At 47.4% G+C, this 24,203-nt stretch overlaps 2 protein-coding genes across 4 annotated transcripts; one reads left to right on the forward strand and one right to left on the reverse strand.

Annotated features, from left to right (window-relative positions):
* Nucleotides 1-1,478: 1,478 nt before the first annotated feature.
* LOC127786428 (uncharacterized) lies at nt 1,479-5,884 on the forward strand. The gene is made up of 7 exons (XM_052313837.1): nt 1,479-1,670; nt 1,790-2,339; nt 4,329-4,455; nt 4,855-4,997; nt 5,209-5,271; nt 5,355-5,420; nt 5,528-5,884. Exons 2-7 carry the CDS (start codon nt 2,169-2,171, stop codon nt 5,603-5,605), a joined length of 648 nt encoding a protein of 215 aa, XP_052169797.1. The 5' UTR covers nt 1,479-1,670; nt 1,790-2,168; the 3' UTR covers nt 5,606-5,884.
* Nucleotides 5,885-6,001: 117 nt separating this feature from the next.
* On the reverse strand, nt 6,002-10,600 carry LOC127786427 (pentatricopeptide repeat-containing protein At2g01390-like). 3 transcript variants are annotated; one of them, XM_052313836.1, is made up of 6 exons: nt 9,920-10,600; nt 8,038-9,104; nt 7,654-7,950; nt 6,608-6,739; nt 6,460-6,522; nt 6,002-6,324 (listed from the first exon to the last, which is right to left on the reverse strand). In XM_052313836.1, exons 1-2 carry the CDS (start codon nt 10,581-10,583, stop codon nt 8,122-8,124), a joined length of 1,647 nt encoding a protein of 548 aa, XP_052169796.1. In that variant the 5' UTR covers nt 10,584-10,600; the 3' UTR covers nt 6,002-6,324; nt 6,460-6,522; nt 6,608-6,739; nt 7,654-7,950; nt 8,038-8,121. The 3 variants fall into 3 exon arrangements, with proteins under 3 accessions (XP_052169796.1, XP_052169795.1, XP_052169794.1); XM_052313835.1 differs by lacking the exon at nt 7,654-7,950; XM_052313834.1 differs by having other exon boundaries at nt 6,608-7,950.
* Between the last annotated feature and the right edge of the window lie 13,603 nt (nt 10,601-24,203).

The raw sequence follows: 24,203 nt of genomic DNA on the forward strand, positions 1-24,203 counted from the left end.
CGCTGCTTGACACGGGCCTGCCACTGCTCCTCAGTGAGGTACAATTTGCCGCTGTCACTTGCCTCCTCATCATCACTGTAAGAGTCGACCGTCGACAGCCGCCCGACGAGCTCCTCCAGGGCCATGGTCTTTACGTCGAGGAGCTGCTCGAGGGAAATCGCCACCGGCTTGTACTTCTTGGGGATAACACGCAGCAGCTTCTTGTTAATGTGTTCGTCTTCCATGACTTCGCCCATGTCGCGAATGTCCGCAACGACGGCAGTGAGCCGCATTGCAAATTCCTCCGGCGTCTCCCCGTCCTTGAAGCGCATCGCCTCGAATTGACGGCGGAATCCCTGCTCCTTCGCCTCACGCACGCGGTCGACACCGACCCGCATGGTTTTAATGGCATCCCACGTCGCCTTCGCCGAGTCGTGCTTCGCCAAGCCGCGCAACATCTCACGCGGCACAGCTTGGAGAATCGCCGAGAGCGCTGCACGATCCTCGCGGTACTCCGCGTAGCCAGGATCGATGGCCGTCCAGAGCCCCTGCGCCTGTAGGTTTACGCGCATCAACAGTGCCCAGTCCGGATAATTTGTCCTCGACAGGATCGGGAGATGGGCAGTGTGCCCAGCATCTCTCCCCTGAGGCACTAGCGGGAGTGATGCGTCGTCTGCGCCATTCCCCCCGCCGCTGCCGCTCGCGCTGCCGCGGCCGTTGCCGCTTCCCTCGCCGTCGCCACCACCACGGCGGCCAGGCGGTGTGTATGACATCACCGGATCGTCTCAGCAAAGCTCTGATACCAAATATCAGAAAACTCACGCGAACTGGCTCTCAATCTCACAGAACACACACACTGACGCTTGCAGGTGCAGCTACAGTTAACTGAACAATTTTTCAGTAAAACAGAGCAGAACAGAACAACTGACGAACAGAGTTTTCGCTGCGTAATGCCGTGCAGCTTTTCCGGTTTTCTCTTCTATTTATTCATCTCCACACGGAGTTTGTTGCATGCATAACAGAATCACGACAATCTCGGATCAACTACTGATCGCGCCATCCTACGATCCGAGCCGAGTCATCGCAGCTAAAGAATGAAGCAAATATGCTAAAACAGAAAATGCTATTCTACCGGCCAGAATTCAGACTCCAACCGAACTCTACATGCAACAAAACAAAACAGAATATAAATGCTCAAGATTACAATCCAGCACGAACAACCGCGCAAAGAGCCAAAGCAAACAATCAAAAAACACAAACCACAACCCGGTCGACGCCCCGAGCACCACCCCCGCCCTCTACCCGGTTCCAAAATTCAAAACCATTCGAACCAACGGAGCCCAGAAAAAAAAAAAAGGAAAAACACCCACAAGGGCAACCCCGTCATTTCGCCCCGACCACCCCGCTCCGTCACACCCAGACGGCCGCCGTTAGCCACGCGTCCTCCCCTCATTGGCCCGCGCCTGCTGCCCCGGGATTCATAGCAGGAAGGGCCAGAGTAGTAGTAGTACTACCGGCACAAGGAAAACGAAAGCAGCAAAAGTCACACACACACTCTCTCTGCTACTACAACTCTTCTACTGCTCCACTCTGCTCTGCTCTCCGCTCCCATTCCCTGCGGATTCTATCTCTCTCTTCTCCAATTCGCGCGGGCTCGGGCGCCGCATTGGCGCGATCTCCGGATTGTGAGGGTGGGGGTTTCTTGTCCTGGATTGGCATTGCGTTCTTGATGGGGGGTTTTTGTTGGCTGCGTTTTTTTTTCTTGGCTTTTTTCTGATCGGGAATTGGTGTTTGTTCTTGCTTTGTGCAGGGGTTTGTTGTCGAATTGTGGGGGGAATTGTGGGTGCTGGTTGGGCCGATCTCGTCGCTGGAGCAGGAGGGGTTTCAGGATCGGTGCGGTTCTGTGTGGTTATTGGGGATTGTTGTGATCGAGATTCGGCTTCTTGCGGTATGGCGAGGATGGGCGAATTGAGGGGGAATTGGAGCGAATCTTGGGTCCCCAATGCTTGATCTCTGATTCTTGGGAAGTACATTCTCCAGATTGGTGCGATCCCGGCGTGAATTTTGGGGAATTTCTCGGATCAAGAATTTGGCCAACTGTCCCTGCAAGAAACAGGGGAAATTGGGGGCCAATCTGGTGCCAATTGGGGAGTAATTTGGAGGTGGAGGCGATCGATCCGGCCGGGGAGATGATTGCGGCGGTCGGCCGGGGACCGGAGGGATGGGGGGAGGACGAGATGTCCGTGCTACCGCGGCATACCAAGGTGGTGGTCACCGGCAACAACCGCACCAAGTCGGTGCTCGTTGGCCTCCATGGCGTCGTCAAGAAGGCCGTCGGGCTCGGGGGATGGCATTGGCTGGTAATTTCGCTCTGCCCCACTCGCAATTGCTTTGATTTCGATTTCGCAGATCTTGATTTGATTTGATACAATGTGAATTTGCTTTTTCGATTGTTTTTTTTTTTGGGTTTTGGTGCGCCAATTGGATGCTTTAGTGAGTGGTTCTGCTTTTGGGGGTTTAGCTTAATTTTTGCTAATCCGGATTAATCTCTTGCAATTTGGATTGGTCCTGTTTTGATCTCATTAATTCAGGATCGAATTGCTGCTATACTGATGTTTCATGATTTGTTTGCTTGCTGATGAGCAATGCAGTGGTTTTGATTGCTCTAGACTTGGCTGGCTCTAGATCTTGTTGTGCATCTAGGGTTCCAAGTAAGAATTCTTGGCTAGATGCATCAGTCTTGGGGTTTTATTCAGTTGAATTTTATCTTCCAGTTTTTGTAATGTATTCTAGATCGAAATTTAGATCCTGTTTGTTCACTGTTTGGTTGTGGTCCTGATTGCACTGGGAATCAGTTTTTTTATTCTCCCACTGCTCTTGATCTGTATTTCAATTAGGCTGTCAGCATCAGTCGTGGAAGTTGTTGACCAAGATTGCTTGATAAGGTTGGATCTGGAGTATCTAGATTCAAATCCGATTGCAATCAGTGCTAGTTTTTAAAACGAAATTTGAAGTGAGCTGCATTGTTGGTATGGGTGAAAATGCAATCAGTGTTCCAGCTTGTCAGTTGTATGGGTAGAAATGCTGTATGGTTCCCACCGTTACATGGAACTTGTGAGGATATTCTTGGGAATATCTGCATGTCTTCCAAATGGATCATTGTGTCGTGTTGATGGAAAGAAGATGCTAATGGGGTAATGTTCAAGCATCCATTGTGCTCCAATTTGTCTAGTTCAAATTACAAGATAGGTTTTTTTTGTGACAAATATGATCAAGATTTTGGTCTTTGGTCCCACAATGATATGGTTGCGAGTGTTATGTGGATCCAAAATAATGGTTTTACTGATTTCATGTGATGTGCTTAGAAATATTATTATGAATTGTGTTTGGTCCCACTAAGCAAGTAGATCCAAAATCATATGTTCCCCTGTTTTCCTGTGAAGTGCTCATCTGATTCTTAGTCCCATTCTCATAGAGCGAGGCTAACAAGAATGCAACACTGGCAGAGGATACCCATCAGATGTGTTTGGATATTTAGATATTACACGATTTGGACGTTCCACCTAATGTGATTATTTTTGGGGTCATGTTGGGTTTGGCAATATGTGCTTCTTTCTGTTATCTTATTGGTTTGTTGTTACTAATAACTGATTTTTTTAATCTTCCGCTATTCTTTCACAAATGTCTTATCTAAACAATCATACCAAAATAAGGTCATGTTGGGCTGATGTAGCTGCATTATATGGCTGCTGTTCTCTTGGTTGGTCCCAGTGTCTTTTGGATTTGCACTCCTTGCAACAGCAGATAGATTGAACATTGAAATGAGATGACCACATATAGGGGGAACCACACTTTTAAGGCGATTTCGTATTGTGCAGAATTTTGTTGAACCATTAGGATTTATTTCAGTTTTCAATCAAATCTTTCAACTACCCAAGGGAATCACCATCTGAAACCTCACCTTCCCGAATTTTTTCACAAAACAAAGGAAAAGTGTTAATTCATTAAGCTACAAACTAAAAATCATCCCTGCATCAAGGTTTACCAGTATGCGGTTACCGTGCAGTCACCTCACCATGTAGTGCTTATGCGACCTAAGCGATTCAAGGATGGGGCACCTGTTCTTGTAGGCAGCCTTAAGCATTGCCTTTTTGCATTGTAACTTTTTTGTAGAACACTGCCCTGACAGGGTATTATTCTTTGGAATGGATATATCAGATCTTAGGTTTCGATCTTAAACAGGATATGCATTGCTCAGTGCAAGGGTTTAATTTTCTTTCAGGTGATTGTTTGCCTACAATTTTTGCTTGATTTCAAATAAAAATGATATTATTGGCTTGTTGTGCTAGGTGCTTACCAATGGCATAGAGGTAAAACTGCAAAGGAATGCTTTAAGTGTGATTGAACCCCCAACTGGCAATGAGGATGATGATAAGTTTGACTGTGAGAACATGCAGTGGAATAGTTCAGATCTGGGTAAGATCATATTCATCCCACAGAGATGTTCTTGCTTCATCAACAGTGTTCCCCATGAACTTCATACTAAATGCTGATATTCTCAATGCTTTCGTATTTTTTTCGCATGATCAAATTGTGCCTATCTATGAAAAACAATGTCGTATATTTTGACCTATCTCGGGGGAAGGAACAAATCAGACAAAGTTTACCTGATGCACGGCACCATAATTTTCTGTAAAGAGCAATTAGCCCCTAGAATTAGACCGATCGCCGTCTGTGTCACGGACCAATTTAGCTTATGAAAACCGAACTTAAAATAACGGCACGGTTTTCGTGGCACCTAATTATGTCCTTCGATTTGGTTGCATGCGTCTCGTTTGTTAATAATGCTGGTCTTGTTTAATCCCATTCTTGCAGCATCCGATGACGCACAATCACCAAAGCCACAGAGGTCAAGGAACAGGCAGCATAGGGGGTTCCAGACCAAATCCTTCAGCCGCTCCATGTCTTGTGATTCCCACTCCAAGGCTTCATTTTCTTCCTCCTCAAGGGCTCACACGGTGCGACTTTTGCTTCCTTGGTTTCTGTGCTTGTAACAACCATTGCTTGTAGTACCCCAATCACTTTCCAGTAATCTGTCAGTGTCAGTGTAACTTTGCTCTGTCACAACCTTTGTAGTATTTGGACTAAATCCCTACTGTTAGCTGTAACATTATGTGTTCTCCATGATGATGTGGTGGTCGTAGCTGAAGCTTTGACTGAAATTTGCAGAAAGTTGACCTGAGCAAGCTGGAAATGACTGCATTATGGAGATATTGGCGTCACTTCAATCTCGTAAGTAATCATTCCCAGATCAAGCTCCACCAGTTGAATAAAAATATACCATGAAAATGGTGTTCTGACTACGTGCTGAACAGGATGCTAGCCCTAACCCATCCAGGGAGCAGTTAGTGGATGCTGTCCAGAGGCACTTTGTGTCACAGGTTGATAAACAAGACTCATCTCTCCAATTTCTACACAGCAGCTTTGCATAACCATGCTTGATTGACATCTTGGTCGTCTCTTGTGAATCCAAATTGCCATGTTTAAGCAATTGGATGAGTTGCAGGTCATCGTCGGTTTCGTGCAGGCTGCAAAGAGGCTGAAGACAAACGTGAGAGTGGCCTGATGGAGAGAACTGGTTGTCTTCAACTAACAGATTCAAGATAGGATGCAACATGTTTGGTCAATGTTGGCCATGCTATGTAATATATGTGCATGAGGCTGCTTAGATTTGGATGGCTAGATTAATGCACAACTAGAACTCTCTTGGTTCATCGTCTTTATGTTAGCTCCCTGTGATGTAGATATGCAGTATGCTGGCAAAGGATCTTGCAACCTCTAGCTCAGTTATCTCCTGCTGACTGGATGTGAATTGACATGACAAATTATAAATCAGCTTCTCATATTTACCCGATCGTTTATCACCATTTCATGGGCATGTCTACCCAGCAAAAACTAAAATTGCTGTTGGAGCTTTTTGAGGATAACTCAGCTTCCATGACATGTTGACATTGGTAACTAGTTTCTGTTTATGAAGAATTTGAGCCATTCATATAACATACCTGTAGATAACTATTCAGAAAAGGTGCAGGAGAATGCTGAACAGGATAGTAAATTACCCTGCCCCAGTTCAAGTTTCGTGAAACCTTTTTGCAATAGCAGCCAAGAGCAATAGAGAAAGTTTGTCGAGGGGCTGCTGAGTAAAGGTTTGATAAAAGTGGCAGCACTAGTCTTCACCATGTGCGCCTTTAGAAGTTGTCTACTGATGAATGACAACAGCAATACATTGAAATGGAAAAGTGAACAGCCCGTGTAGCAGCTTGTGCAGTCATGCTTGTGAAGATGCTGCTTTTAGAAGGTAAAACCATCAGCATAAATTTTTCAACAACTCTGATGATTACTAGACAAAATAAACTGCTATCACTCTGTGTATGCAATCTGCATTGAGTAAGACAACTACTAATTACTAAACAAACCCACCTCAGAAAGAGCATTTGTGTTACATAATGGTGATCCTAGATGGACTCCATAATTTAATGACATCTGCAAACAATAAGATGAATCAAATTAACCACTGAGCACAAATTTCACAGAATTGTATTGCGGTCCTTAAAGATTGGAGCTATACCTTGACATATTCATCTACAATGCAGTAATTCATCAATAATATGCTCTCAAAAGCACAAAAACTGGTGGATAGTATGTAGCCAGTACTTGATTTTCCGTACCGAATGAACGGTCCAGACCTCATTATGAGTTACTGAGAATACCAAAAAGCGGACAACATGAGAAAACAATACAGCAAACTTTGCATAATCCTTAAAAAGGACTAAAGCTTGATGAGTTGCCTTGAATAGTTGAGTTGGTTGATAGATACAAAGAGAACACTAGACTGCAAGAATTCTAAATAGTCAACAATGTAAAGCATAAAAGGGAAGACTGTTTCATAAATGATATGCACCTTAGTGACTAAAAAGTAAACCCTAATTAACAGCTCGAATTAACTAAGCAAGTTACACTGCTACCATATTTGGAGCATTGATGCCACCCTGCACTTTTTTTTCCTAAAATAGAACTTACAATAGATATGAACATGCAAATAGTTTGTCACGACATGAATAAGAAACAACTACTTAACACAACAACCGCATGCATCAATACAACACTACAAAACAAGTTGCTTCTCAACCTTAAAAAAAATGTAAACTAGAAGTTTATCTAACTTAGAATTCCAGCTTGTGCAAAACAAAGTTACAAAATTGTGTAATAACTCTTCAATTGTGGTTCCTGCCAATGGAAGTTTCTTTATGACATGTCTTCATCCATATCATTTAAGTTGTACTGAAGCAGTTGATCTCCAATGGATCGCTTTCTTAAAATAAGTTCGGAAATACTTAAGGAATTTTGGTGAACGCAAAAAGGCAACGTAAACTGAACAGGGTATTTAACTAATTTTTTTAAACTCGTTAGTAAGTGTCCCAGAATTTGCAGCAAATTGATTGTAATAAGTATTAACAGATGAAATAAAACAGAACTCTCCAAAAAACTATTGAGCTCCTTGTTTTTCACTGTATAAAACTGCGGGCCCTATCTTTATATTGCAGTAATTAGAAGTGTCTTCAACAAAAGGAAGAGGCTAGGAAAGTCTACGCAAAAAAGATGAGTTTGCCTTACACTTGATTTTTTTTTTAAAACTTCCAAGCTCTCGAATTAAGTTGTTTGAATAAGATGTTTCTTTACAATCAGTCTTTTGGAGACTTCCAACTGCTCAGAGTCATCTATAAATTACCACCACAATCAATGTTTCTGGTAAACACTTCAACTGCCCTACTCCAATGGATTTTCCCCATTTCAAATAGCAATTGATAACATCACGATAATCAGTTTCAGCTTTCAAGGTTCTCAAATCATATAGATGCTTTTGCACTTCTTTTTTTCAATTTAAATGTTACCATCCTTGGGGCAGCAATCCTACCAAGTACAGAGTAAAGATTAACCAAATCATTTATAGTTCCATGTTTAGGTATATATTAAATAAAACTAAAAATACCAACAGACCTGTGTGTCAATATCATCATGTTCAGGCAGCAATAGGTGCTGGAAGGATTCAGCTAATGAAAGATGAAGATTTTGGACCATCTTCTAACCATGAAAATCACAAAACAGATGGTTACATAAGCTATCTTCAGGGGAATGCTCATTGCGATACTGAAGATGCCATTGCATCTCCATTCTCTCTCTTCGGTAATGTTCAGATTCTTGTTTCCGCCCAGCCATTTGTAATCCATGTATCAGTACTTCATATGTACCTGGGCATGCAAATACTCCATTAGCACTCATTTGCGAGAATAGTTGGAGAGCCTTATCAACTTTCCCATCTTGAAAATAGGCACTCATAAGGGCAGTGTACGTAACAACATTCTTGTCTGTAGTCAATAATCCAAAAATGCGCACTGCGGTTGAAGAATGCCCAGCACAAGCCAGTTTTATTATTAATATAGATGATAGATATGTCCCAAGATTGCAGCCAGATTTAATCAATATTTCAACGATCTCAAACACCAAATCGAATGAACCATTTCTGATGTAATGACCAAGAAGGCTGCCATATGCAGATCTATCAAGTCCATTGCCTATTCTTAGACTGTAACGCAGAACTGCAAGCCCACATGATGGTCTGCAGTTTGCACAGCTTGCTTGAATAATGTCAGAGAGGATATGTGATTCAACCTTGATATTCTTGGGGGTCATTTCATTTATCATGTGTTCTACGGCGGACCAGTTTCTAGAAGCCAAAAGGTACAGGATCGTACTCCTGACAGTAATGTAGCCTAGATCAGTAAATGCTGGGTCACATTCGATGCCTTCAAATGCAAGATGCGGATTCACTTCCCGAAGAAGATTGTCACTCTCACCATTAGCTTTTAGAGCTTCAAGTGCTTCCAAAAATATAGGTCGGCGAAGCACAATGAAATTTTCCTTCATGTATTGAAGAATTCGGGTCATCACTGATGTCTCACCAGCCCTGGAGCATTTCTGAACTAGAATATTACAGAGTGCTTTATCTGGTTCTACACCAGCTTCTTGCATCTTGTCCATAATTTCCATAGTAGCTTCAAATTTCCCTGAAGTAAATTAGATTTGTGTTAGGATATGATGGTACAAATATTATAACTTAATGCAGTGCAAATTAGAAGTGAAAACATTAATCAAATATGTGATGTATCATAACTGCCAAGCCAATTTATCCTGCCTAGGCAGCCACCTTGCTTGCCCAACTAGCACCTCTTACATCGGCCAGTACTCGTGTTAAGTTGCAGCAGCTGTAGAGTGGAGTTCATACAATGGTGACAAGGATTTTGAGATTGTTTACTGCACTTCAGTAAGCTAAGAAACTTTTGCAGCCTAGACTGGATTTGCCTACCTATGTACAGAGTATTCCAGAATGCTAACAATTGTTCAATCTTTTCTTCACAGGAAGTTGAGCACAAATGACTCAATGAATGAAGAACTTCAGATAGATATTGAGTACATCTAAAAAGAGATAGATATTGGGTATGCTTACAAGACAGTTTGTTATAAAAGGGATATTCTGAAGGCCAATGAATGCAATAGATTAATCTTACTAGCCAATAGATGGTGAACTTTAATTGTGCTTAATTTAAGCACTAACATGTCTACACAAGCTGAGATTCCCACTGTACTCTAATGGATGGCATATTCTAATTGCATGCCATTTAGCAATCCGTTGAAGAAATTAGAGTGCAAAAACTAAGCAACCGACCAACACCAAGCTATGTTCATCGAGCAAACCAACCATTGGATCTTCCATACCATTCAGGCATTTCATCGAACAACAGATCAACAGCTCACAACGAGAGTGCAGTACAGAACGTAGAGGTAATAAACAACATGGTAGGCATTTGGTCGAACAGCTCACCTACGTTCGCGAGATGCTCGATGAGCACCGTGTACGTCTTGCAGCTGGGCCGCAGTCCCTCGGCCACCATCTCCTGGAACACCTCCCTGGCCTCCGCAGGCCTCCCGGCGTCGAACAGGATCTTCACGCACGCCGTGTAGCTCACGAGGGTGGGCCGACACTTCCCCTTCCGCGCGCGCATCTCCTCCCACACCCGCATCGCGGCGTCGACGTCCCCGGCGTGCGCCAGCCAGTGCATGACCGTGGTGAAGGTGGCGGCGTCGGGGTCCACTCCCGCGCGGAGCATCTCGGCGAGGAGGCGCATCATGGCCGGCACGCGGCCGGCCTCGCCGAGGAGGTGGAGCATGGAGGTGTAGGTGAAGCGGTCGTGGCGGAACCCGCCGCCTGCGCCGGCGGCGAGGCGGAAGAAGAGGAAGGCCTTGTGGAGAGGCGGGTGCGCCTTGAGGACGCGCGCGACGGTGTGGGAGTCCCAGGCGAGGCCCGGGAGGGAGAGGAGGAGCGGCCGCGCCGCCGACCAGGGGTGGCCGCGGAGGATGGCGTCGACGCGGCGGACGACGTCGCGGGTGTAGGTCGGGGTGGGCGGGTCGGCGGCGGGGGCCTCGTGGCGAGGTCTCGGCCGGCGGCGGGGTCTGGGTGGGAGGAAGTGGCGGCTGCGGCGGAGCATTTTGTGCCGCGGCGATGAACCGCTCGCTATGGAGGGTTGCGCACTTGCTCTATGCGACTTATTTAGGGGTTTTTTTTTCTCGTTTTTCTTGGAAATTTTCTTATAAGCACTTAAATAATTGCATAGCCTATCCTACCTTTGATAACATAACACTACCAAAAAATACGTAAAATACACGTGTGCTCTAAAAAAAATAAATGTGAGGAAAATAAATAGAAGAGCCAGTTAAGTTGGTGCAAAAAAAATATATTTTAAGAAGACATGCATGGTTTCTACTCCTATAATACAGGATGATACCATAAATAGACTTTGAGAGGCTAACATGTGAATCCTATAGTTTATGGGCTCACATATGAATGACCGATGTTAGAGTGATCATAGTGGCGGCGGCTCGCGGTGATCACAGTGGCGGGTGGTGGCGCCGTGCGGGGCGCGGCCGGCGGCGGTGCATAGCAGCACGCGCGGTAGTCGCGGCTCTCGGCAACGCCGTGCGGCGGCGTAGCCGGTGGCGCGGCAGCGCGATGCCTTTGGTAAAGCCTGTTTTGAAGACGTCTTGATCCGGGCGCCCAATGGTCGTAATCCTCAGCGACGTCTTGAAAGCTTTGGATGATTTTCATACTGGATCATCGAAAGGAGTACTAAATAAGATGGACAAAACATGTTGCAAGATGCGAGGAAACCGAGCCCTACCTCGACCTAGTGCGCCGCAGCCACCGTGAGGAAGCGGTAGCCTCCTCCCTTGCGGCATCGTCAGTTCGTTGTGCGCTGACGAATATGACTTTTAAATCTTCATACCATGATTGTCTGATCGCCTAAGAGTAGGTACAATAGGGCTCTAGAACCGGCGATAAAAACTACACGTCAGCTCTAACGATTTGCTCGAGGAGAAAACGGAAGAGAGAGAACGAGAGCAAGCGACGATAAGTGCCGGCTACCCACGCGCTCCAAGAAAACAGACCCACTAAAAGGAAGGAGGGGAGGGATAAAGAGGGAGATTAGAGAAGATGGTGGGTCCACTAAGATAATAAAATATTAGTGCTATAGTATTTCTATTGTACACATTAGCTATACTATTTATACTATTTATTATAGATGATATGGCTATTTGTTGGAGCTGACAGCAGGTTATATTATTGACCTTGCTATAAGAGCATCTGTAATGTATAGTGCAGGAAGGGGCTCATATGGCGGGCCCCACAGCACGGATCGGATAGCATCTGGTGAAAATTTTTGTAATGTATAGGCATCATCAAAAGTGCTATGAGTGGGACCCATCAAGGTTAATAAAAGAAAGGCAAAATTTGCTACAGGACATCGAAAAAACGTGTAATTAGCTCGTGGACACCGCAAGAACGAGAATTTGCTGTCGGACATCACAAAAAATGTGTAATTAGCTCCTGGACACTCGGGGCCTTATTTTAATATTTCCTATGAATATGAACTTGGAGAGAGAAACATTGGTGAGAGTATGATTTTGCCCCTGCCCTCACACCAGCCAGAGCACCGCTGCCACCTCCTCCGCGCGGCGGCTGGCGCGACAAGCGCGTTGGGCAGAGGGGGAGAAAGGCGAGCCCGCACTGCGCCGCCCGCTGCCGCGCCTACGTAGGCCGCCAACGCATGACATCGCATGCACATCCGCGCCACCGCCGCCAGCCAATGGTGCGCAGGCCGCCGCCACCGGCGGCGGCAACTGACGCACGCGCGCACCGCTGCCTTCCCCCCATCTGCGCCGCCGCGCTGGAAGACAAGGAAGATGACAGCGACAAGGACGACAGGAAGGAGGAGGCCGTGGAGCTCAAGATGCTGCGCATCGACCGTGCGTGGAAGTCCGTGAAGCCGACGAGCTCCGCCGGTGGTCGCCGCGGGCTGATGCAGGTGGAGCTACTCCGGCCCATGGCCGCGGCCGAGGAGGAGGCATGCTCTTGTCGACGGGAACCGAGAAGCAGTCTGGTCGCTGGCGACGAGCACCGCCACGCCGTCGCGCCGCCGAGCCAGCTGGAAAGAGCTAGCTCAGCGCCATATGCGAAAGGGAATTCACGAGTATGTGCATGTGCTCTCTCTCTCCCGATCAAAATTTCCCCTCCTTTTTTTTGTGATCTCTCCATCTCTATATGTAAATTGTTGTTTGATCCTCTCCCTTGCAATTGCGAAGCAGCTGCCATTGACATGGCAGGAGAACGGGACACCGGCATCGAGGCTGGCGAGGAGCAGCTCCGCGACATCACAACTCTCCACCGTCGCCCACGCGCCGGGCACCGTGTTCTTCGGTTGCCGGACATTGTCGTCGATGTCAGTGTCGTCAATCAACATGTGCATTAGCTCCACGCCAAAGGGGTCGTCGGCGGCGAGCCCACGCACGCCGACCACAGCGCGGAGCATCCCAGCGATGGCCGCCGCCGCTCGGACCCATCATAGGGACAGAACACAAGCGCATTGTCGTCGGCGTCGGTGTCGTCAGTCAACACGTCCGTTAGCTCCACGCTAAAGGGGTCATCGGCGGCGACGAGCCCACGCACGCCGGCCACAGCGCGGAGCATCCCGACGATGGTCGCCGCCACTCGGACCCGTCACAGGGACAGAACACAAGCGCTGCACCTGTTCGGCTCTGTCGCCGCCGCCGGCCAATCCAATGCTTTGTCGCTATCCAGGTCGAGACCCAAGGGCAAACTTGTCTTTATTTAGTGTTTCTCTCTCCAAATTCACGGGAAATAATAAAATAAGGCCCCGAGTGTTCAGGAGCTAATTACACGTTTTTTGTGATGCCCATTAGCAAATTCTCGTTCTTGCGGTGTCCACGAGCTAATTACACGTTTTTCCGATGCCCCGTAGCAAATTTTGCCTAAAAGAAAGTTGGTGTAGATGACTGTCTATGATAGGTGGGACCAGAGACTCTTTCTCGATAGAGTTGGGCATCAAGACTAGCGCCCGGTTCTACCTTAGGATCAGTTAAGAGTTGGGCATCAAGACTAGTGCCCGGTTGTACCTTAGGATCAACTAAAAAAATCACTCATATGTGTAGGACCGATCCTATTTGTCTCTCTCCTATAGAATCTCTCTAAATTCCACATTGCGCATGCTCTAAGTAATGTAAACGCAAGTGCATGCATGGGAATCCGAAATGAGATATACATTGTTTATTATCGCTTTCAATCATAGTAAAATACTAGCACGCATTAAAAGTTGGGATTAAAAGGTTGGTTGCACATCCAATGTATTAGATTTCAGAGCAAGTACAATAAGGTAACATAAGCGGGCTATACAAGTTGCCACATCAGATTTGTGCTTGTGTGAAGGAGAGAGGAGAGGAGAGAGAACAAAAGCGGGCTACAGATTTGTAACCGGCTGCAGCACGAACTCCAATAAACTATGTGAGAGAGATATGTGGATTATACATTAATGATGCAGTGTATTTTTACAGCTAACTATTGTATGAATGAGCTATTAGATTGACTATAGATGATGTTTTAAATTTTAGAGCTAGTAGTGGGCTATATTATTAAACTTGCTCGTACTACTTCAATGCCATCTTAATCATTATCTTATAAAACTGTGTTTCACTTGCATAAACTCCAAAGAGCAGATACAATAGTAGGCTATAAGCCAGTTGCAAACATATTTTAAGGAGATAAATGAGAAGAGAGAAGGCCAGCGGGCTACAGATTTGTAGTCAGCTGTAGCACGGACTCCAAGACGCGGTGTGTGTATAATAGGTGGGACCAAATATTAATAGTGTAGTATGTAACTATCATATGAATGAGCTATTAGATTGGCTATAGATGAATTGGAGTTAGTAGTTGACTATACTATTAAACTTGCTCTAACAGTTCCTCCCTAACCATTTCAGCTGCACGCACTTAATTGTAGTGCCAATTATGTATGTATTTGCTGAAAGTTGTAGCATCTAACCAAAGAAAAAGTTATCCTCAGGTGTCGCTATCAACTTAGTTTCTAGAGAAAATCCCTTATGTACCCATGAAAACTCGCTCAATCCCTTTTATACCCCTGAATTTTACTCGATCCTCTCTGTACCCTCGAATTTTCGTGTTGATTCCTTCCATGCCTCTCCCCCCATTATGTTTCCTTCATTTTCCAGCTAACTGTGGTTGCAAATATCCATAATACCCTTGTAGATGGAGGAGCAACAAGTAGATTGGAAAATAATTGAAAAATGTTGACTGCACAATATATGTATGTTATGAGACTAAATAATGAGTTTAAGAATTTTATCATGGTATTGAAGAAAATACAATACATTAAACTTTTTATTTTGAAAAAACTAATAGTGTTAGAAAATCAAAGTGAGATCCTCTGTACAAAAAAAATTGGTACAGTTAGCAGGAGTGCAAAACTTGCTGCGGACAAAGGAGAAAATACATTGCAAAACATTAGGAGCATCCATACAAAAAATATTAGGACCATTAATAGCACCACTTGATAGGAATGAAATGAGAAGAGCATCCATGCAGAAATTTGTGAAACAAAATACAGTTAGGTCAATAAGAGCATCAGGAACATCATACATCATCATTCACAGAGCACTTCATATCAATTTCATTTCCATCATCCATACAGAATACTGTAATTCATATCATGCACACACCAGAATTTCATTTCCATGCCCAATAGTGCAGGAACCAAACTGACTTTCCATTCCATACACAGATGTTGCAAATCGACAAACCAAATTAGGTTCCTGGGCAAGAAGAAGAAATGAAGAACTAACCTACCACTAGGGCAGCGCTGGGTCTGATGATGGGTGGCGCAGCGACAGGAGGGCCGTGGCCGGCGGCGCCCGCGAAGCGAGGGCAGCAAACTTCGGCAGCACGACGGGAGGACAATGGCCAGTGGCGTCCATGATGGAGGGCCGTGGACGGCGGCCCCCGCGCCTTGGACGCTGGCCAACACGACGGGAGGGTAGTGGCCGGCGACGCCCCACCGCACGCCGCCCGCACGCGACGGGATGGGCGTCGCAGGCGGCGTGTGCAACGGGAGGGCTGTAGCTGGTGACGCGCACGACGAGATGGAAGTGGCCGGCGGCGCTCTCGACGGGATGGGATGGGCCGGCGGCGCGCCTCGTGCCAGCGCGTGGAGAGGATGGGGAGAAGAGAAGGGATTGGATTCGATCTGCTTTTCTAGGATTGCCAGGGGCATTTTGTTTTTTTTTAAAATGCTGACAATGTAACAAACAGATTAAGTCACGGATCAAACGGAAACCTAATGGGAGGGACATGGAAGGAATCAAAGTGAAAAATTCGGGAGTACAGAGAGGATTGAGTAAAATTCGAGGTATGTAAGGGATTAGGTGAGTTTTCATGGGTACACAAGGGATTTTCTTTTTGAGGGAAACTACTGCGGGTGTTTAAAGTACCAGCCTAAACTTTTTATTGAAATGAAGAAACATTTACAGGAGAGGTGTTACAGGGGGGTGAGAAGGGGAAAATAAATTAAGAGATAATTACATAGAGGTAGGAGGCCCAGTTGCGGAGCTGTTGCTTGCTCTCAGCATTTTTACATCGGTGGGAACAAAGGTCAATGTCACTAGCACAACGTTGGAGAACTAACGAGGCGGGATCGTCAACGGAATTGAAGACCTTGTTGTTGCGGCGTTTCCAAATATTCCACATGACGGCAAGCAGGATGGTGTGCCAGACTCTTGGAGTGGCGGGTTGTCCCGGCGGAGGAATGTCCTAGACACCTTCAAGCTGTGGCAGGGAGGCGATTTGTTGCTCGTCCAAGCCAAAGGCGTGCTAGATTGTTGCCACTCCGGCGTAGCGTAGGAAGAGGTGCTCCACATCTTCATCGGAGGAGCAAAAAGGACAACGAGCGGATGCTGCTAATCTATGTCGAGCTCGTCTCTCATTGGTGAAGATGTGTCTCTTATGTGTAGTCCAAAGGAAGATCTTGCATTTGACTTGAGCGTGGTTGTCCCAAATAGGCTTAGCGAAAGGGTCATCTGGTAACCTGAGAAGCTTAAATCGTAGGCTGTTTTTGCTGTGAGGGGGCGATTTGTGGATGAGGTGCGTCTGTCTTTCGTATCCGGGTCTAGAACTAGGTGACATACCAGGGCTTGGATATTGGCCAATTTGTGTGTGGCCACCGTCGACAGTCGGGGTCGGAGATGAAGGAGCAATTCAGAAGCAGCTAGGGCGTCCGTGACAAAGATGTTGGGGCGAGTTGCATGTGAGAACAAGGCAGGGAACAGTTGAAAGAGGGCCCCGCCGCCGATCGAATTATCAAACCAGAAGGAGGTGGACCGACCACACAAGGGATTTTCTCTAGCTTCTATTCCTCGTTCTGCAATGTTATTTGGCCGTATCAAAAACAAGTGGTACCGTTTCCCTGCACTAAGTTTCACCAGCAAGAACGTGCCCCACAAGAGGGTCGAAGAATAGATAATGGCATGGTGTCTCTCCAAACTTCACAGATCGATCTCAGAAAATCATTAGCTCCATCTGCATATACCACTCAAATCTTTGAACAACAGATCTATTTGGCTCATCGATATTGCCTTCAAGATGGACAATACTAGAGACTTGGTGGCATGCACAATTTGCCAAGGAAAGGATGAATTCCATACTAGTTGTTCAGCCTCTTCTTCCTCCACATGCTGTCTGCGCTTGCATATTTTGTTATCACACTCTTCAGCAGCACGCTGCAGCTTCTTCTGCCAAAGTAATAACCAGTAATCTGCCACTTATTTGATGTCTCAATTGTAATCTCCAGCATGATTTGTGCCATCTCCAACCTCTCCAGATGATCCTGTATACTTGATTTTCACTCAAACCTGTCAATCAACCCAGATATATATGATCTTGTTAACTGTCTCATGAACCACAGCAGAACCAACCACCTCTTCCATCTTCAATAATGTCTTCCTGATCAGCACATAGCGAGATATATCAATACATCAATCAGGATGCTCAAATCAAGCAAAAGATAGATCAGTGAATTCCTGATAAGTACAAAGTGCATTGTTGAATTATATGTGAACCCAACCTTCTGAGTTGAATTAGTAGCAAAGAACTTGAGGGAACACAAGTGAGCCACTGAGTATCTAGCAGACAATAACTGGTTTGAATGAATGGTGAGCATGAAAGTACATGTCTTCGGTCGAGAGAGAATCGAGCAAACCAAAGGTGCTAACCTTACTTCATGAATCTCAGGAATTCGCTGGCACCATCAGCGAACCTTTCAAACTTCTGAATGGTTGAAGTGGTGATCTAATCAGGCTATCAACTTTTTTTTAGACCAAGTCACCGGAGGGGAGAGATTCCCTACCTGATTTTCATTGAAAGGAACAAACAGTCTAGAAGCTGTTACAGGATTACAACTGGTGAAATACTTGCAGAGCAGCGGAGAAGAACATTTTCCATAAAGGGATTACATCTTTATCCTTGGTATTTAGTCTTTCTGCCCAGAGATCAATCTCTTGGGAGCACTTTGCCAGGGCTGATTGGAGGGAGGTGGAGGCATTCCTGAACACCACCTCGTGTCATGAACAGTTCCTGATCAGGCTATCAACTTTCTTCTGGCTAGTGGAAGATGATAAGAACGATCTTGTTGCATGAGCGATCCTGCTCATCTCATCGTGGTCCATGACTTGGATGCACTCATCGGAGGCCATATGGCGATTGTGACCGGTGGCCACTTGACTTGCTGGACATCTCCAGGGCTGCCTCTGTTCTAATGTGTGCCATCTCCAGCATCTCCATGCCATCTTCCTCGTTTAATTTTCGTTCATGCTTGTCGATGAAGAAGGTGGAGACCCCTGCTCACAGCCTCGCCGACTACCGTGGAAACAACTACTTCAGACATCTCATGACAGATCTAGAGAAACAGAGGTGTAAAAGAACTTAGAACAAGATGTACTAACCTCACCAAGCTGCTTTAAACATACTGCGATTGTGACTTGTGTGAAAGAGTATAAATCTGTGTTGTGAAGAGGGGGGATTCAATTGATTCACAATGGCAGGGGGGCAGTGAAAGGTCCTTAAGTAACATCTGTGCCAGAATTAACGTGACCATGGTAGCAAGGTGCCACGAGCGCAACGCGGGCGGCAGCGATGGGATTGGACGGGAGGACGACGATGGCGCGTACGATGGGACAATGGAACACGGCGGCGGGGCAATGACGAGCAGCGATGGAGGGCAGGGGAGTGCGGTGGGCAGTGGATTGGACCCGACGACGACGAAGCGTGTGGTGGTGTGCGGCCGAGACCGAGCAGCCGGGGAGGAGCGGACGAGAAGAATACGACGACTGACGCGCGTGAGCCGGCAGTGATGCGACGCCGATGATGGCGTGCGCTGGTGCCGGTTTGACGGGGACATTTTTCTCTTCCGGCCATTTGCTCGAGCACGTGGCGCGCAGGAAAGAAGGGGAGCGGCTGATAGATGGGGCGACGGGCTACGCGAGGCACTGGGCCGCGAAGGCTAACGAGCGCATGGAAGGAGAAAAGCCGTGGCCTGCGGGAAGGGGAAGTTCAATTTTACTCCTTTCTCTAGTGGCCGAATCTGATTAGTACCCCTAAACCATAATACCGAATATCTCAACCCACCAACTATAAAAACCGGTGCGATTTAACTCCCTCAGCCATTAGCCATTTTAGAGGGTGGTTTCGCCAGGACCGTCTCTAGAAATTTGGGGCCCGGAGCGAAATGCAAATCAAGGCCCTAAATTTAAGAAAATTCATATATTTAATTTAATATACAAGGCATATTTCAGTTTTAGTATGTATTATTTCATGCAATGTTTAAAAATATATCAAATATTAATGCTAAAAGAGTAAGGTATTACCACTGTTCTACCGAAAATCATCATCTGTATAGTGTTTTTTTAAATAAAATCTTTAATTGTTTGTAATTAATAATCTTGAAGACATATTTTCAGCACCCGAATCATACTTTATCTTTCTAGGAGGCATGATGAGGTGATTGACGAAACAAATCTATTATTTTTTTATAAACAAAAGCAAAGACATGTGTTTGATTCAATCAGGAATCCATTCAGTCGTTTGTTTACTCACAATACTGTAACAGTAGTTCGTCAAATTAGTAAATTACCTGATGAAGTGATTAGTGAAGCCGGCAAGCGGCCGCCGGCTGTCCTCCTCGCTAGAAGTTGCTTTTTAGGCTCGGCTTCCACGCTCGCCTCCGGCTGTCCTCCTCGCTCGCTGATGGTTGCCGCGATGTGCGCCACCGCCGCCGCCCGCTCGATCGCCGCTCTGCCTGCGCGGCGCCTCGCGCCCTCGCCGTCTCGACGCACGCACGCGCAATACCTGGGAATTATAGGATGGGCTGCTCCTTCATTCATGACTTGCGACACCTCGATCCAACTGACACATGCGATCTCCAATCGTTTGACGCTTGCGACGCCTCGGCTTTGTTTCTACCCTAGCTCTCATTAGCAGATCGCCATGCATGTGGCCCACCATAGATGGTGGTGTGGGGGCCCTGTGCGGTTGCCGTTTTCGCACTCCCCCATCGACGGCCCTGGGGTTTTGCTGATGTGGCAATGTTGATTTGGTTTTCGTTCCGCGTCGCATTGGCGTAGTGGTTGGCACTAGAATTAAAAAATATATGTGGAAGTCATTTGTGATACAACAAAAAAATATTGTGGGAGTCACATGTGAGGTCCACATGTCATCCTCTCTCCTTCCCTTCTTCCTCTTCCCTCTCCCTCCCTTCTCTCTTTCTCTCCCCCTTTTTCTTCCCCTTCGGACGTACGAGGGGAGCGGGGGTCGGATGGGCGGTAGTGGCGGGCGGGAACCAGAGCGGCGGGCGTTGGAGCGGCGACAGCTGCGTGTGGGTGAGGGCTAGAGCGGCGGTTGCAGCTGGCGGGGGCCAGAGTGGCAGCGGCAGGCGCTGGAGCAACGATGGCGGCATGCGAGCGAGGGTTGGAGCGGCGGCGAGCGCTGGAGCGGCAACGACTGTGTGTGGGCGAGGGCGGCAGTGGCGGTGGCGTCTTGTCACGACCGGGAATGACCCAACGGGCGTTCCTTTCGTGCGTGTATTATTCCTTGTCCCAGGAGGCAAGGTACACCAAAAGTTGATACAATACAGAGTTTAACAAGTGGAAGCGTAAATAGATAATTTATTACATGGGCGGCGAAAGCCCAGCACACATGAAGACAAATGAAAAACAGCGGAAGACTAGGGCGACGACCACAGGCGCTTGACGGCAGGCACGAGCTAGACACCAAAGCCTTCATCTTCTAGGAACTCCTCTTCTGGGTTTGGGAAAAATTGAGCAAGACTGAGTACAACCACCGTACACAACAAGACACACCCACGAGTGCAGAATAAATGCAAAGGAGTACAAGGGAATTATAATATAGGGGGTTAGGGTTTGCAGTAAACAGCATTAAAAGACACTTAGTTGCTCAAAGCTATTTTGTAAATACGATCCTAGAGCTATACAATATTATTAATCAAGGCTGTGGACCCACACAAACCTGCCTTAACCCAAGGCCTACGATGATTCAGACCGAACTGGCAACCCGACCCTGGGTCCCAGCTCGTCCCAAGCCAACCCAGGCCAACCATTCCACATTTTAGTTGTTAAGCAGGTTTTAAGAATTTAAAACACTAACTTGTGTACATTGCTAGGCTTGCCCATAACCGAGGGCGCGGCTATTCGAATAGATTTACTCTGATCAGAGGTGTACATCTTTACCCACAAGACATGTCTTCCTCACGTGTAACCACGTGCCACATACCACCACGGCATACGGACGGAAGACATGACATAGTTTCCAACCTATCCTAGCCATAGACAAGAGTACCGACCCAACCCCACCTACGGCCGGAACCTCCGGGACAGGTAGGCAGGACTGAGCCCCTAGCAGCAGGACACCAGCCCTGTGCCATGACATCTCGACTACCGGGCCGCAGCTCGTGTAGCCTTCATTTGTCCTAGAGATGTCCATCGACCCCCGACTTCATCCATCTCCATCCGTGTACTTTTGTTTATAACCAGACTGAGCCACAAACTAAGCCTTACCCACTAGACATGTGGAAGTACGGTAGTGCTTTGCAACAGAGGCCCGAAGACCGGTCCTTATATGGCCGAGGTGCTACTATCAAAACCCTGCACCCCGAGCCCAGCCTAAAACCATTTTGAGGGTTTTGAATAGAGGGGAAGGTGTGCATCCAATTCCACAATAATCCAACCATTCCATAATGTCCAAATGATATGAATATTCCCAAAGTCTAGAGTTATAAAACCACCTAATGTTGCCTAATTAAACAGCGAAGCATCTACCTATATTCATACTAGTGGTACCATGAATAGAGTACCCACTAGTTGGGGTTTTGTTTATTCTAGGGTGAACAAGGTAATAATAACAATAACAATAATAATAAGGTCATAACAAAGGTAAATAGGCATGGCTAAATAAAACCGTGATAACGCGGGAATTTAAGTAAAGCGATAATGCAATAATTTAAATCAAAATAATTTTATAAACGGGGATTCAATATGCTCAAGGATGATGTGACTTGCCTTGCTCGCTTTCCCAAACGTCGGCTTCAACCTCCGCGTAGAGCGGATCTTCCGAAGCTGCAGCGTCTACACGACCAACAGAAAGGAAAAAGGCTTTTACTCTAATAAACTCCATATAACAAGTAGGAACAAAGCACAAAAATGGGTTCTTGACTTCTTAAGGAGAAATTAGAGACTTGAACGGTCCAATTCCGACTTCAAATGACCAAGTTATGGCCATTTGAAGTTTATATGCTCCTTAAGTGAATATTTGCGAATTTCTTCATTTAAATTTTAATTTAACAAGGATTTATTGCGTCAGCCGAGGGGAGGGGGCGCGCGGACTGGGTCCACGGGAGTGGGGCCCACGCGGCAGCCTCACGGTCCTCGGTGGACCGGGCGCACCCGGGCTCACACCGGCCGGCGCCGTGGGCCCCACACGTCAGCCGCACCTGAAGGCGCGGGCAGCTGACGGCTAGGCCCCACGCGGCAGCCTCACGACGCGCCTGGAGGCGGCCACGTCGGCATGGCCGGCGGGAGGCGGTGCCCGCGCCCCTATGGTCGCCGGCGGCGGCCATAGGCATGGCGGAGCAGCGGCCGAGAGAGGGGAAGGGAAGGGGGAAAAGAGGCGGCGGTCCACGGCTCACCCCGGGTCAACGGCGACGACGCGGGAGGTGGCCGGAGCGGAGGGAGGCGGTGGCGCGGCTCAGGTGGACTGGGACGACGGCGCTCCGGCGGTTGGCGAGCTCGGCGAGGTGGCGGACGGGGTCGGCGGCGGTGCGGCGAAGCCGGAGAAGGCGACGCCGAGGCGGGATACGGTCCCGGCGAGCGGAGAGGGCCGGCCGGAGGTCGTCGGCGACGGAGGAGAGAGAGGGCGACGGCGCGAGCTCGAATCCGGCGGGGAGAAGGTGCGGCAAGTGGCGGAAACGGGCGAGGGAGGTGCGGGGAGGGTTTAAATAGGGTTGGGAGGGAGAAAGGGCGGCCGGTGGGGAAGGAAACCGGCGCGGGAGGTCCGGCCGCCATCAATGGCGCCGGCGAGATTTGCGGGAGCAAATCCGGCCGTTTGAATGCGAGACAGAGAGGGAAAAATGGGGGGGAAAGGGGGAGGGGATCACGGGGAATAATTCCCCCCACTTAATTGCATGCGGGGACGGCGGCATGCGGCGGATTCGGCGGCGGCCGCGGCGCTTGGCGCGGGCGGGGCGGCGGGAGCGGCGGGAGGACGGGGATGACGGGTGGGCCCCACCCGTCAGCGAGGGTGGCGGGCGGGCCCGCCCGTCAGTGGCGCGCGCGCCCGGAGAGGCCGAGTGGCCCGCGGGGAGAGGAGAGAGAGGGGGAGGGAGATGGGCAGAACCGGCCCATTAGAGGGGAGAGGGGGTTTTTAGGATTTTTCTTTTTATAAAACCTTTTCAACTTTGTTTATTTCTTAATAATTATTATTTGTGCTCTGAAAATTCCACTAAAATTTATTTACACATTTTAGGCTTTTAGGAAATATACAAAAATCCTCCAAGCCTTATTTGACTTTTATCTTTGCACATTTTAATTTTTGGAGGCTTTCACAAGGATTTTAATTATTCTAGGCATAATTTTAAAGGATATATTTTAGGGTCGTTTTGGAACGTGACAAACCATGTGTGCTGGGCTTTCACCGCCCATGTAATAAATTATGTATTTACGCTTCCGCTTGTTAAACTCTATATTGTATCAACTTTTGGTGTACCTTGCCTCCTGGGACAAGGAATAATACACGCACGAAAGGAACGCTCGTTGGGTCATTCCCGGTCGTGATAAGTTGGTATCAGAGCCTCCTTGACCCTAGGACGAGCCTTAGATCCCAAGCCTTAGCAATATTTTCGAAATAAAAATCCTTTCTTACTTGTGAAAATCCTCTAGTCTCTCTCTGTCCTGCCGCTTCATTTATCGTCAAAAGCTGATCTTTAAAATGTTTTTCTCTTTTGCCTTTGCTTGTAGATGGCCGGCAGCATCAACTGTCGTGGCCTAGATCTGACTGGCTTTGTTTTGGAGCTGCGGGGCATGTGCGTTGTCTTGGGGTATCCGCATGGAGTGGACTACCAGGGCAAGAAGCTTCCGGAGCAGGATGGTGACGATGCAGAGCCCCGCGCCACTTGGGAGGTCAC

This window comes from Oryza glaberrima, chromosome 10 (genome assembly GCF_000147395.1).
Source record: "Oryza glaberrima chromosome 10, OglaRS2, whole genome shotgun sequence".
Lineage (NCBI taxonomy): Eukaryota > Viridiplantae > Streptophyta > Magnoliopsida > Poales > Poaceae > Oryza > Oryza glaberrima.